At 38.3% G+C, this 14,848-nt stretch overlaps 2 protein-coding genes across 2 annotated transcripts; one reads left to right on the top strand and one right to left on the bottom strand.

Annotated features, from left to right (window-relative positions):
* Positions 1 to 3,993: 3,993 nt before the first annotated feature.
* On the bottom strand, positions 3,994 to 7,318 carry LOC137742177 (succinate dehydrogenase subunit 6, mitochondrial). Its single transcript, XM_068481963.1, has 3 exons — positions 7,032 to 7,318; positions 5,445 to 5,547; positions 3,994 to 4,338 (listed from the first exon to the last, which is right to left on the bottom strand). Exons 1-3 carry the CDS (start codon positions 7,224 to 7,226, stop codon positions 4,184 to 4,186), a joined length of 453 nt encoding a protein of 150 aa, XP_068338064.1. The 5' UTR covers positions 7,227 to 7,318; the 3' UTR covers positions 3,994 to 4,183.
* A 3,944-nt stretch (positions 7,319 to 11,262) lies between these two features.
* Positions 11,263 to 11,862, top strand: LOC137742971 (SKP1-like protein 1B). The gene is made up of 2 exons (XM_068482897.1): positions 11,263 to 11,459; positions 11,718 to 11,862. Exons 1-2 carry the CDS (start codon positions 11,263 to 11,265, stop codon positions 11,860 to 11,862), a joined length of 342 nt encoding a protein of 113 aa, XP_068338998.1.
* The last annotated feature ends 2,986 nt before the right edge of the window (positions 11,863 to 14,848 follow it).

Genomic DNA, 14,848 nt, shown 5'->3' on the forward strand with positions numbered 1-14,848 from the left:
ATGGTCCCCTTACTATTACTCTGTTAGATCTTAGTGCTTTGCTAGGACTTAGACCAGATGGTCCCCAGTTTGATGCTCTCGTTGCTAATTCCATCTCCATTCCGGATGATAACTTTGGCATTCGAATTACAAAGAACTCCTCTTTTTCTTCCTTTATTAAAGAACATAACAAAATTGAGGGCCTTGTGACAGATGAAGAGCATATAGCATTTCTTCACTACTGGCTTTGTCGTTACCTACTTTGTTCTCGTTCGTTCAAGATTGTTACATCCAATTTACCCTTGGCTGTGGCTTTATCTAGGGGTGAGCCGTACGCTTTAGGACCCCTTGTTCTTGGTTACTTGTATAGAGGGATAAAGGACTTGCTTGATTCAGAGTTGGGTGCTTCTGGTGGTCCGATTTGGATTCTTCAACTTTGGCTTCACACATACTTTCCTAAAGTACGTCCCAGTTGCATTTCAGTTCCCAACCTCACTTGTGAAGGACTGAAATATGTATTTTTCGAAGGACCTGAGTTTTCCTTTCACGATTGTTTATTGTACCTGTGCCACTTAGACACAGAAGAGAACTTTAACTTCATGCCATATTCAAAGTCAGATGCTTTACCTCGATGGTTGATCTTTCCTCAGTCTGAAATGACCAAAACTGGAATTTCTACAATCCTGGACATGTGGGCAAGCTTTCTGGTTAGCCGTGATCTTCCTGGTTGTATCACTTGTGGAAAATCTGGAAAAAAAATTTGTGGTGTGGAAGCATATTGCCCAAATCTCTGTGCCCGTCAGTTCGGCTTGATTCAGGACATTCCTGCTCCCCCTTTCTTTTCTTTCAATACCGACTTTTCTGAGAGGACAGTGTTTCAAAGTTCTGAACAATTCCAGGAGCTTGAGGCTACCACATCTCACTTGTTCAAGAAACTTAAATTTGTTCCATTTTCACTTCTACCTAGAGCCACCTCATCGTTCAAAGGCTGGTGGGCAAAATACTATGAGGAAGTGTTTCCTCGTGATCAAGATTTAATCCATCTTTTCAAGCTTCATGACTTGGACCAGAACAGACCACTTCCTCCCCTTAAGTCAAATGATGCTTTGAAGAAGCGTAAAGGTACGTTCAATCCAAAATACTTGCCTAATCAATTGTGTGAGACGGTTTATCAATCAACTATTATATTAATACTAATGAATTACTGCAACAAAATTGTAAGGGCTGATGGATCATGTATCTTAATTTAATTTGTACTCCACTTTATTCAGATTGCTTTTAAGTTTATAGGTTGGTCAACCTGCTTACGTTTTTAAGGCTTCAATAGTTGTTACATGAGTTGACCTTTCCGATGGCTGACTACGTTTGAAGGCTTCAATATTTGATCTTCAAAATTCGTAACTTTCTCTTCTCATTCTTGTTTATGCAGAGTCAACCCTTATACAAACTGAACGCCCCAGTTCTGATCGACTGCAAGTACACCCACCAGAAAAAAGAATCAAATGTGTGGCTCCGCAAGTTGAGGATGGAAAAGAAGCAAATCCTCTGCCTATTTTTCAATGCTTGAGTGGACGAGGGAGAGCTCATTGTAAGAAAAGAACGACCAAAAAAGCATTTCAGTTTTTGAGAAGTATAATAAAGGGGAATTATCTATCTCATGCCAACCCAACTGAGGCAAAGGTTTTGGCAAGCCAAGGAACCACTCATCAATCCAAAAATGAATCCGAGATTAGACGAGGCAAAAGTTTTCAAAAGACAAGGATAACCAAAGAAGAAGTGCACCGGCTTTTGATTAATCTAACAAAGTCCGATTCTGAATTCTATTCTCAGGCTAAGCAAGCCATCTATGAGAAAAGCATGAGTACTCCTCTGTCAAAAAGACAACAATCTGATATAGATATGCAACACATTGCTGAAGTAACTGAATATAACAGTACTCCTAAGCTGGAAGATGTGCCACCTACTGAGGTTGCGGATGCTTCAAATGCAAAGCTTCCTAGTCAAATTTCATCTCCTCCCAGTGAAGAATCAGCTGAATCTCGGCCTCCTCAAGTAACTCAATCCCTGCTTCAAGTAGTGTCACCTCATCCAAATACTATAAGTAAAGAAAGTGGTTCCTACCGCTCCCGTTTTCATGACAATCTTGATGTCAAGGTAATTTGTATCTATCTCGACTATTTCGTATCCAGTTTTATGTTATGATGCTTACTGATTCTTACTTTAGATGTCAAAGCCCCTGCATTCTGCCCGAGCTTTGGACTTTCTGGATACTTATCTCCATCATCATCCAGATGCTTGTCTCTTGGCTATAACTGAAGATGCTCCCATTCCTGATTCCTATGAGATTTCTCAAGCCAAGGCCAAGATCCAAAGTATCACCACACTCTCTCTGGATGAAGTCATGGAAATTGAATGTTTACGGAACTTGAAGTCATCATTGGAAATCTTGCTAAACGCCTATGGCCAAACTGGAGTTGAGTATGCGAACATTGAAAATGTCCAGGTGAAGCTTGCTTCTGTGAAGTCCAAGTACCACAAGGCCAATGGAACCGTAGCTGAAGTTAGAAAAAAATTTAATCAGAAGGTAGCACTGGAACAAGAAGTAGAAGTCTACAATCGCCTTTTTTCAAAAGCTCAAGCGGATGAAGAAAAGTTGCAAGCTTGCATCATTGTGCAAAAATCAAGGGTTGAAGAGCTTGAGAAAAAATTGTTTGAAGAAAAAGCTAATTTGGAGAAATTGGAGGAGTTAAATTCCAACCACAAAACCGAAATGGATGAGTTCCGTTGCAAGCTTGAGCACAGCCAGAAGCTGCTTCTGGATCATTGTATGCATGATAAAACTTGGGTGAAGAAAGCTATGCAGGCCAAAAACGATTTTAAATCGATGGAAGCAACTTGGGTTCAGATCCAACAATTGCTTTCCTTAATTAGTGTTCAGAAAACGGGGGAAGCAAACCCTTGAAGGTTTGGAAAATAAATGCAGTCATGGTAGAACTCAACTTCCTTACCTAGTCTTGTAAAGAAATTTTGTTAGTTTATATCTCAACTACTCTAGACATGACAGAAATTTTGTTAGTGTACTCCGAAGAACTTTTAACCTTTAATCTTGGATGCCGTCTTTGTTGAAGGGAGGTCATCCTGCTGCTTGTGATCGCTGGTGCGTCGTTGCAGTACAGGTGTTTAAGGTGAGATGCAAGTTCTTACAATCTAATCGATATGAGATTCATCTTCTTTTCCTGATGTATTAACGTAGATTTCACAGTTTGTACTCTTTATATGACACGCATATATGTACTACTCAATTTTTGGATTTTTTTTCCTCTTAAGCGTCGACAATGACTACATTCCTATTATATTATAATAAACTGTTTGACATATGCATTGCTTTCTCAATATACAAAACAAAATTGTGTTCTTGCATCTCATGCATACTTTCTCTTTGATGTCAAGGTGCCGCCATTTGCGGAGTAAGATTCACCAACTGTTTTGCTATTTCTCATGCAGCTTCTCAGGTTACCCCTGTTTGAATGGCATTCGCTCCCAACTCCGCGGAAAATCTCCTCCCCACTGTGGCCTGCAGGTTTGGCATGAGAGACTCTATCTTGCTACCGACTTTTTACTATTTTGGAGATAATACGTGAACGGTTATGTTTAGCTGCAAACACTATGGAAGTTTAGTATGTACAGTCCGTGTCTTGTGATCCATGTAGCTTACAAGTGTGTGACCGTTGCGTTGCTTGCATGAACATGATTTTATCTTGGAATAGAGAACTACCGTAAGCCGATTTTGTACAATTTACTTGAGTGATGTCAAAACTCTTGTTCAAGTTTGTCATGCCATCTTACTAACCAAGCGGCGGAGTCTGGACTTTCCCCCGAGAGAGACGCATTTTAACTGTAAACCTCGTCCTTGGGTCACAAGTAAAATGCGCATCCAAGATTGCACGTCACCTGTAACATCTTAAATAATCACCAAATGCAACAATTTTTTCCGCACACGAAAAATCCATCACAATCCACCAAGTTCACAAAATGTTGCAATTTCATCAGACTGATTTTCTTCAGAGCCCAAAAGAAACAATCCAGCACAAATATAAAGTAAATACAATCTTTTCCCATTACAACTTTCAACACAGGTGTGTTTGATTCTTATTGTAGAACTGGAACAAGGGTTATTATCTTTGCTTCCGAGAGCAAGCCGTGTTTAAGATCGTCTCTCGTTCTTTTCTTGCCACCACTCAAGGAACTTGGTTTGTGCAGCCAAGGTGTCGAACCTGTAGAGTTGCAGCCAGTGATTTGCAACTTCCTGTCCAAATGTCCAGCCAAAAACACCTCCAGCTAGAAGGGACAGTCCAGCACCTGTCAAGTGCAAAAGGGTTCAGAAACCAGATCCTCCCATCCATAACATAATGTTTTCTAAAAGAACCTATCGTCAATTGTCATGCTCCTGATTGAAACATATGAAGATTGCAAGTTAAAATTCCTAGACAGATGTCATATGCATCACCGAGCGATAGCACTCATCTGTTGTAATACACTACAACATGTAATATAGGAATAAGGTTGATTCCTACCAAGACATGTTACTAATATCTTCACATCCTATTCTGTATACACGAGCATAAGCTCACTCAAATAGACAAAGGGAATATTTGCATCATAACCTACCGCTGCTTTATGATTCCCTACCAAAGCTTGAATGCTTAATCTTAATTTGCTTTCAACAATGACGGCTACAGATTAAATAAAGTCCGGCTCTTGGAAAGGGGAACAGTTGAAACAAGAACCTAGATTACAAGGAAAATTTCTTCCACTGCATACGAACCTTGAGATTACAGGACGCCACAAAATAACCAATGAGACAAAGTCCTTGATGAAAGAAGGTAGTTTATTGGAAACACGGCACACCCATGTACACCTCCCAAAGCACACAGAAACCAATAAAGGAAAGGGTAAAATTCGTGCACTAAGTATACCCAAATTTTTTCAGAAATTTATGCTTCAAGAATATAGATAGACAATGCAGGCCAAGTGGAATGGAAAAAACAAAACATAAGAAAGAAATAATGAACTATTCATACGATATTTTCTTTTTGCCACTGATAGAAATCAATGTCAGTCCATCTTATGATACCCAGTTAGCACTATCATTTTCATAAGTAGCATTTTTGCCAGTGAACATGAACTTAGTACATCAATAAGATATCAAGATGTGTTGATGTGTCCAATTATTAGATATGCATCTTTTATTCATCCACAAATTTGAAAGGTTGTTTAAAGAAAATGTTGAACTATAAAGCAAAAAAATGTCAGGCCGAACTGAAGAAGTGGTGCTATAATTAGAGATCCAACTAATAGCCAGCTTAATAAGTGAAGGTAAAAACAAGGAACCAGATGCATCTGATCCTTGTGCAGTACTTCTTCATATAGAATCGTAAACCCTAAAAGAAAAGGCAAATTGTTACCATGTAAACTCCTTGAATATTTCCACGCAAAGCCAGCAGTTGATACCGCTCCAATAACGCTTCCTGTAAGACCAAAGTTCACTGCTTCCCTAGCAGTCTTCAGCTGCAAAACAAAAAAGTGTTAACTCAGCTATTCAAAGAAAACACACCTTAGCTGTACAGAAAATGCATCATTGAACCATAAGACGAGACTCGGATATCATATTAGCAGACATCTTCTCAAGTTGCAGGCAAAATAACTGGGTTACCAGAAAATAGTATAATACATGATTGGAACAGTGTTGGTGGAGTCAAGATTAACCAATGGTAATTGTTTGCAATTAGAAAACCTTTCATTTTTGTCTTGAACAAGAAATACAAAGCCACTTCTTTTTTCTTTTGAACAAGCGACATTATTTACACTAAGGGGGAGGGGGTGGGCTTAGCCTCAAAATGGGCTAGCAATAATGTGGTTCAAATCTGCCTTTGGCGAGAATCGAACCTAAGACCTCTCACTTACAAGTGAAGAGGAATATCATTAGACCGCAGTACTAAGTGGCACAAAGCCACTACTTAGAGCTGCAAAAGAATAAATAAGAAATCTAAATATATAAGGTAAACAAAATCAGATATGCTTTTCCACTTCATTTATGCTGCATTTCAGGTGGAGGCCGGTGGCAACATAAATATGAAAAGATACCAAAAAGAAGAGAATAGCAATTTAGACGTGTTTCTTTTCCACACTGGAAATACAAAATACAGTTTGTTTGGAGTGAACCTCAATAATTTCTGAGGGCAAGACTGATTAGTTGTTTACTTGCTTGCTCAGGTAACTAGACAAAATTTTTTAACAATCAAGAATCTTGACTGTTTCCACGAATAACCAGACATGTCTGCTTACAAAGCATTTTCAAAGGGTCCAAAACAAAATGCCACCAGAAATAAATGACAGAAAATAAGGACGGAGTCTCCAGCCACATAGCTCTTTGCTTTCTCTACTAGTTCATACGCGTCAGTTTGATTTCAGGTTCGTTACTCCTTCTCTTCAAAACATCATTAAACTAAAATTCAAATCCAAACACTGCATGTCTCTAATTTTGATTACTTTCATGCCAAAAGAACAACAGTCTCGAATCAAATCTAATGCAAATTTCTGAAGATCCATTCATCATTTTGCCTAAGCCATTTAAACGCCCCGCCCGTAGACCATCCAAACATTAAAGCACCAACCTCACTCATTCGTAACCGAAAGGCACCAAGCATAAACAATAAGCGAAAAAATAATGAAACGACAGACGGAAAAATACCTCACCCAGATGAATACATCAACTCAAACCAACATTATTCATCTCGAAAAAAGAAAGGGGGCACAGCTCCAAAATGAAATCAAGAAATTAGACAAAAAGGGGCACACCACCAAAATTGAATCAAGGAGAAAAATTAACAAATACCCAGATTAAAAAACAGAAAGAAGATCAAAACAGAAACAAAAATACGTACACCCTGATCCACAAAGGTCAGAAAAACACGAAATCAAAGACACCCATATACCCTAAACAATTATAAACAGGAATAAAATGGAAGAAAGACAGAAGGGTAAGAAATTACAGCGGGGCCATTGACAGGGTCGAGAGCAATGAAGGCTTCGACGTCGGAGTCGGACCAGGAATGGAGGGGCTTGTCCCGCTTGACGAACTTGGAGTAGTTGTTGAGGAAGGAGAATCGCTCGCACCAGAAATCCTTGTAACCCTCCCAATGCTTTGTAACGAAGGACAGTGAAGGAGACGAAGATGAATCGGCCATGGTAACCCTCTATTCCTCTTGTTCGCTTGGTCGTAGAAAATGTAGATTTCTCTCGTTAATTTTCGCATCTGATTACACCAACCAGATCATGTGTTTATAAAATATTAAAAAAATATATTTTTGTTTTTAAAATTGAAGGAGAGAGGACAGAGAACGTGGGAGTATAGAGAGGGAGTTTTATTTTTTATTATTATTATTTTTTTAAATTAAAAATGTTAAAATCATCAATAGGTAGACATGATAATTTTTTATATAATCCGTTAACACGACATGTAAACGACATGAAAATAACGGGTTTCGAGTCAACACGATAACTAATCAGATCATTATCGAGTAACACCCTAATAACCCGTTAATAACGGGTTATTAACAAGTTTACACAAGAGTAATACGCCAGTAATCTGTCTCGACACAATAAGAAAAAAATTATTTTAATGATTTTAATTTTATAAACTACTAAAAAAAACTTACTATAAAATACAATAGATATAATGAATATGTATATATTGTTTATTAATTATTATTCTATATAATTTTAAAATTTAAGTTTTATTTATTTTTATAGTATATTATAGGCAAAATTTGAAATTAAAAATAGAAATATCAAGTAATTTAAAAATACCAAACACATTAAAAAAATTATAATAATTAATTCACATGTGAGAAAAATATGAAAAAAAATATGCAAACGCTCGTAGTCACATTCTCTACGCTTTGATGATGGGTATATGATCATTTGAATTTTTAAAACCATACAAACTTTCTTGAATAGTATTTTTAAGGGAGTTCAAAATAACAAAATTCATAATCAATAATGTATAAGTCTGAAAGATGTGAAAGCATAACAAACGTTTATAATTGCATCCTCAATGCTTAGACGATGGTTACATGGTTATTTAGATTTTTAAAACCCTCCAAATCTCATGAACAATGTTTTTTATTTGAGTGCAAAATTAATAATAATTATTGTAGAATTGTGAAAAATGTAATCACTCGTAATGAAAAGCTTTACAACTTTTATGAAGGATTCAACTCCGAAATTTAGTATGTATATTGTGACAGCCCGTCCCGAATTATTTGTAACGTTAGTGTGAAAGGATGATTTTGCCCCTGGACATTAATTGGCATTGCAAAGTGTTGTTTGTTTTGTTTTGGTTGGTGGGCTGCCATTTGGACCACACGCACACTCACACACATCTATCCTTTTCTCCCGCGACTCTCTCTCTCTCGAATTTTTCTTCCATTTCCTTTGCAAGTGTACGGACAAACTTCGAAGCCAACTTTCCACGCACGGATCGAAGGTTTGAAGGTTGGTTTTGGACTCCTAGCAAGCCGAGGAACTCATCCATACCAATTTTAGGATGTGAGACCTTCGAAAACTCGAGAAACCAGTTTTCATGCACTGTTCATGCACTCATGATCGCGGAGGTTTCTTCGAGTTTTGAGGTTATAGGGAGCTTTAGATCCTTCTCACGAAGCTTGGGGAACAAGTTTGAAGGATTTTGGACGTCGGGATAGCAAGTTCTAAGGTTAGCCGGATTTTGTGGAATTTCTCCGGCGAGATTCCGGCGTTTTTGGTGCTTCAAAGTGGTATAAACTTCTTTTCCTTGTCTTAAGCTTCATTTTGACATAAATTTTGTGAAGTTTGGTTGAGAATTGAGTGAGAAAAGCTATTTTAAAGTTTTTCTAGAATCTGGCGACGCAACGGCGGCCGGCACCGGATTCCGACAACCTGAGGTAGGGGACAACGAAATATTCCTAACGGAGACTAACGGCGTTAGGTTAAAGTTAACAGAATATATCTGGTAAATTGATGGAATATTCCCTAACGGCGTTAGGGATTCCGTCCGTACGCTAGACACATGCCTGCGCGTGGGGGTACGTAAGGCTTCAAAAAAAATTTCTAAAAATATAGGGGTGTTCATGGGATTGAGTAGAGCATGTTGGTATATTCAAACACCCTAATTGAGCAATGTATGAGAAGTTATTACGCAAGGTTGGTTATATGCGTAAAATTGACGGTTTTATAGTTGTTTCGCATATAGGTGAGGACCATCCGGAGGACGAGCGCAGCCACGCGAGGCTTGGGGCTTACAACCCTTCTATGTATCAGTGAGTGGGCTTTTATTTTCAATATATATATATATATATATATATATATATATATATATTATGATTGGTATCTTTCCAGAAATTACGTTTTAATGATTTTATAATCGAAATGGTTTATAATTGAAATGCCATGTCAAATATCGTCGTTATTATTATTGTGATTGTGTTGATTATGATTTGGTGCCGCAGACGCTCAGGTAAGTCAGGTGAGTATGTTGTTAGTGATAGATGTGGTGTTGATGAGATTGAGTTATAGCTTATATTCCTGCACCTCGGTGATTGTGCTCCGCCAGAGTAGGGCCTAGCCTTCACGTGATCGTTCACCTCCCGCACCGTACGCTCACCTTGGATCCAAAACAGGTGCCAGACTGTCGTACAGACCACTTTAGGTGGTTCCGACTCGTAGGTGACTTGCGATACATCGCACAGCCTTCACGTGATCGTAGCACTGAGCGTATTTATATACATCAGCCTGTCGTACAGACCACTATAGGTGGTTCCGACTCGTGTGCAGGATAGTGGTTAAGGAGCTATAGATTCAGCCGTACAGGTCACTTTAGGTGACTCCGGCTAACGTACTGATATTATCGGTATATTATGATTTGTTTTATCTCACCTGATTAACGCTTATACTATTTGATTGGATTTTCTAACACAGTATATTCTGGCATGGCATATTTGAGCTTTATCGTTTTAGCATGATTTGATATACGAGTACGTATAATATTTTTTGAAAAGTATACGGGTTTTACAGAGAGGGGTTATTACTTGATATTGAAATGGTTTGAAAAAAAAACTTTGTTTTTGCCCACTCACGTTTTCTGTTTTGCGCCCCTCCAGATTTTAGGTAGTGAGGACGTGGGTGACGAACTAGGCATCGAGGCAGTTTTAACAGAGCACCCTCCATGTAGGATTTTCTAGTTATCACTTGTGTAGTGTTTGTTTATTTTGGATGGCACCTAAGATACTTGAACTTCTACTTTGCATTTTTCCTTCTATGTAGCCACTAGTACTCACTGATCTTTTTATAGTAAATTATCTTGTTGACTTTATTTCCTCGTATTTTCACTCTTTTACTTCTGCATTACGCTCCAAATTTTGATCGGGGTGTGTCATATATACTAATTTAGTATTATGTTTTACATTTTTTGGGTCAAATTATGTTTTTCATTTTCATTTTTATTGATTTAAAATATATTTTTCTTAACGGGTAACGGGTCAGGTCATATTACCTGTTTACTTTAATGTGTATTACACACACGACCCGTTAAGCTATTAAGTATGACATGAAAACAACTAACACGAGAAACACGACACGAATGCCAAGTCTATCTGTAGGTGAGACTGAAATAAAAAATAGTAAAATTTTGTTTTGTGAAGTTACGTCACTGCTCTTAAATTTTGTGTTTTCATAGAAGACTAAATACTATTTTCATCCTATTTCGGCTGACAAAGAGCATTATATTAATATGCAGTTTTGATTAGGGGTGGGCAAACGGGTATAGGAACCGCGAGTTGAGGCGGGTAATCAAGGTTCGGGGCAGGTACATGCCGGTTCTTAATTTTAAAAAAGAGAAACGGGGCGGGTCGGGCTGGGCCTTTGTAATTTTCGATTCGGGCCGATTCCCGAAGTATAGGAACTGCAGGTACCCGGATCGACCCGTTTGTAATTGAAATGGACGGACAAGATTGAAGAGATCATCTCTCCATCTAATCTTAACCGTTAGTTTTAGGTTTCCTCGTCCTCGACCTCGATTCTATCACTCGACTCGAGTCCTTGAACTCGATTATGTTTCCTACAGTCTCTCTCCAAAGCCAGTGCCTTGTCGTCAACCCAATTGATTGACGATTGCTGGTACTGCGAGGACTGGAGCAACAACCCAATCTCACCAGTCACCCCTCTCAAGTCTCACCGTCACCAACCATGTCATCGTCGTCGAAGAAGATCACCCTCAAGAGCTCAGACGGCGAGTCGTTCAAGGTCGAGGAGGCGGTGGCACTAGAGTCGCAGACCATCAAGCACATGATCAAGGATGATTACGCTGACAACGGCATGTCGACGCTGCCAAGCCCAACGAGAAGATCTCTGAGGACGATCTCAAGGCCTAGGATCAGAATTTGGTTTGATTCTAGGGTTTCATAATTTGGGATTTGGTTGGGTTAGGGTTTTTTTGATTTGGAATTGGGGTCAATTATGTTGTTTTAGTGCCTAGGGTTACTGATTTAGGGGTTTGATCGCTGGGTTAGGGTTTTTCATTTTTCTTCTACAATTTTATATCTTTAGCAATTCAATTTTTTTTCGATTTTTGGGTATTCATTGGATTTGATCGATGTGAAGCTAATGTAAGGTGAATGATTACTGATATGGAGAGTTGGCAGTGGAGATGGGCAGTTGCAGGCTTCTTCGTGTTCGATTTCGAGCGGCACAACCACAAGTAGTGATGGGAGCTGCTCTTCTAATTTGGGACACAGTTTGGACTCGGCCTCAAAGATGGCTGCTGCAGCATCTGCCGCCACTGCATGAAGCGGCTGTTTAAAACCACGACGAGGAAGCTTGGCAAGAAGATGAATGCGACGAGGATGTCTGAGAAGAAGGTAGTGGTCCGGTTCCCGGAACAATCCAGAGAGTTGAAGAAGAAAAGAAGAAAAAAAAAACACCAAAGACCCATGGACCCGGCTCGTATCGACCCATTTCAACCGGGTTGGGTAAGGTCCGGTTCCTATATTAGAAAATGTATCCCCGGCCTGGCCCGACCCGTCTCTATTGAACCCAAGTTCGGTCCGGTCCCTTCAAAATTGGGCCCGGCTCGACCCGTGCCCACCCCTAGTTTTGATTATTTAAAAAGTATTTTTCAAATTAACCTTTATGCACGTGCTTTTTCGTGCACGACGAGAGGTTTTTCTTAATCATGGTGTGCTACGCATAAGTTACAATTTTTTAGTTTATTAAGCTATTGGGTAATTCATATTTGAGAAAAGTATGCAGAGTAAATATTTTGATATGAAGTAAATACAATTGGTGAAGTCGTTGAGTACGTAAATATAATCACATTCTTAACCTGATTAGGATCGCAACACTTCTCCTTGAGTGTGTAAATATTCAAGTAAATAATGCATCAGGTCTTCAACAATAAAGGAAATACAATTAATGAAGTTGTTGGCACAATGAGCGAATGCGAGTCTCAAATCAACAGAAGAATGCATAAAAAATGGTCAAACACACAAAACCTTGCTATGATAAAGCCCAAGGTGGGATAAAAAACGATAGACTAAGGAGCACCAAGAGAAGTTACATTTAGTCAAAACTATATGTCTTTTGGACGCAAGTAGCAAAAATGTAGTTAGGTAGCAAAAATCTAGTAGGAAAAATGCTCTCAAGTGTAAGGAAAAATATTACATTACGATTAAGTGAGTATACTTCTGGATACCCCATGAGTTTAACAAAACTTCCAAATGAGAACTACAAGCATTGCATATGAGATAGTGACACATACCAATTCTCAAACAGGCTTCTAGAAGGTAGACTTCGGTAGTGGCATCGTGAAGAGGTTGGCCAATTTTGGGATCAGATTGCTTAACTTCAATCTCCTAATTCTTTGTTGATGTGATGTAGACACAATATGTCTTGGTATTAACGTATCATGCCTTCGTCTGATTGATACATGCGGCATCGTATAAAGAAAAGCATCATTCCGAGGATCAGAGGGGTTGGATCCGCTCGGGATGCATAGAGATTAGCCGAAATCCGTAGTATCTTCAAGGTAGAGAAAAAATGTCTTTAATACCAATTCAGTGGGTGCGTGTAGGCGCAGTACTGCATCTTTACCAATAGATCAACAGTAAAAGAAATGTCATGTCTAATGTAATGAGTTAAGTAAAACAAAGCAGAAAGTTCAACTCAGATATGGAACTTTAGATTCTATAACCTTTTCAAGGGTTTTATTTGCATATAGCGTATGGATGACCATAGGTATACTCAAAGGTAACACGTTCAGGTGTAGTTCGACTGGTAGACCAAAATACCGTGAAAACAGTGCTTTGAACTCCAGGTCAAGATATAAATGAGTTTTCCCAAGATATTTGATCTTAAATTCTGTCTTCAAGTGCGAGCTAATTTTGTCAAGCTCTTCTGGAGCCTTAGTGAGATTCATGTCATTGATATAAACTACAACTTTAGCAATTCAGAATATAACTTCTTAATTTAACACGTAAGGGCATAATTTCATATCCCTTACTAATTAAACAATAACTTAGTCGGGGATTGCTTTAATCCGTAAAGTGAATGCCTCAGATGAGTTGAGAGGGTGTTCTGTGATTTGGAACTTTTCAAACAGTCCATGTAATTTTTCAAAAACTTACATGTAAATCTCTGTGTCAATATCCCCGTGGAGAAACACTAACCACAATTATAATGATGCAATCAATCACAGGGCGTTTGAGAGAAGCCTTGCGCCATAAGGCATGCATTATATTGCATTATTCCATTCATCTCATTACACTTCCTTTCTAACTTGTAACATGACAGGATTACCTTCGATAATGTAGGAACTGTTGGAAGTGTACCCTAAACCCAATCATAAGATGATACTTTATGGATATTTCACATGTCAAACTAAATAGTTTAATGTAAGAGCAACGATTATTATTTAAAGCCGTCTCATTAAATGTTATACACATAAATAATAAGTTCAAAAAATATGTAACTAGGAGAATGTGATCTAAAGAAGTTAGATTCATGAGACCATTCTCTTTCATACACATACCCTAAAGGTTCTCGATCATAGGATTGCCAATTGGGAATTGATGATCTGTTAAGATTAGTACATGTTATGACTTCTCTCTGGTAAAGTGACTGGTCTTGAGTCATTGGTGTGACTGATACCAAGGCAAGTATGTAAGTGCTCAATAGAGAATGAGTTTATTGAACGCGATTAACGACAAGTTCTCATACTCATGTCACATGAGAACTCATAGTTGGGATAATGCAAAATATTCATTTGACCCGAGATATCACGATTGTTTTGTGGTTAGGTCCTTAGTCTTTAACTGTGTTAAAGGCATTCCATTAAAGTGTCCATCGCATAGTTGGGGCTAAGCTAGTTAATCATAGGGACATGTGAATGTGCAACAAAATATATTTAACATTCAAACCATTAAGGGAGAATACTCTATGATATAATTAAGAATCTCTGGTCAAAGTATGAATGAGATTTAGGAAGTCCTTCCAAATCACATACAAGGTAATCATATAAGTAAGAGAATCACATTGGATAGTAGATATGAATAAACTATCAAACCAAACAATGTGATCAAGAGTATTGTATTAAAGAAAGACCGTATTGCATTTATAATCCCAAATTGAATAGGTTCTCCAACCTCTTCTGATTAGCTTAGGTAGCCATGACATAGCTGGGTGTCATTCATGGCTTGTGGAAGCCTCAAAGATGTATAATCACTAAAGAGAGAATTGAAAGTAAGTTTCAATTCACAATCGATTTAGATAAAGAGTT

This window comes from Pyrus communis, chromosome 8, assembly GCF_963583255.1.
Source record: "Pyrus communis chromosome 8, drPyrComm1.1, whole genome shotgun sequence".
NCBI classification, from domain to species: Eukaryota; Viridiplantae; Streptophyta; class Magnoliopsida; order Rosales; family Rosaceae; genus Pyrus; species Pyrus communis.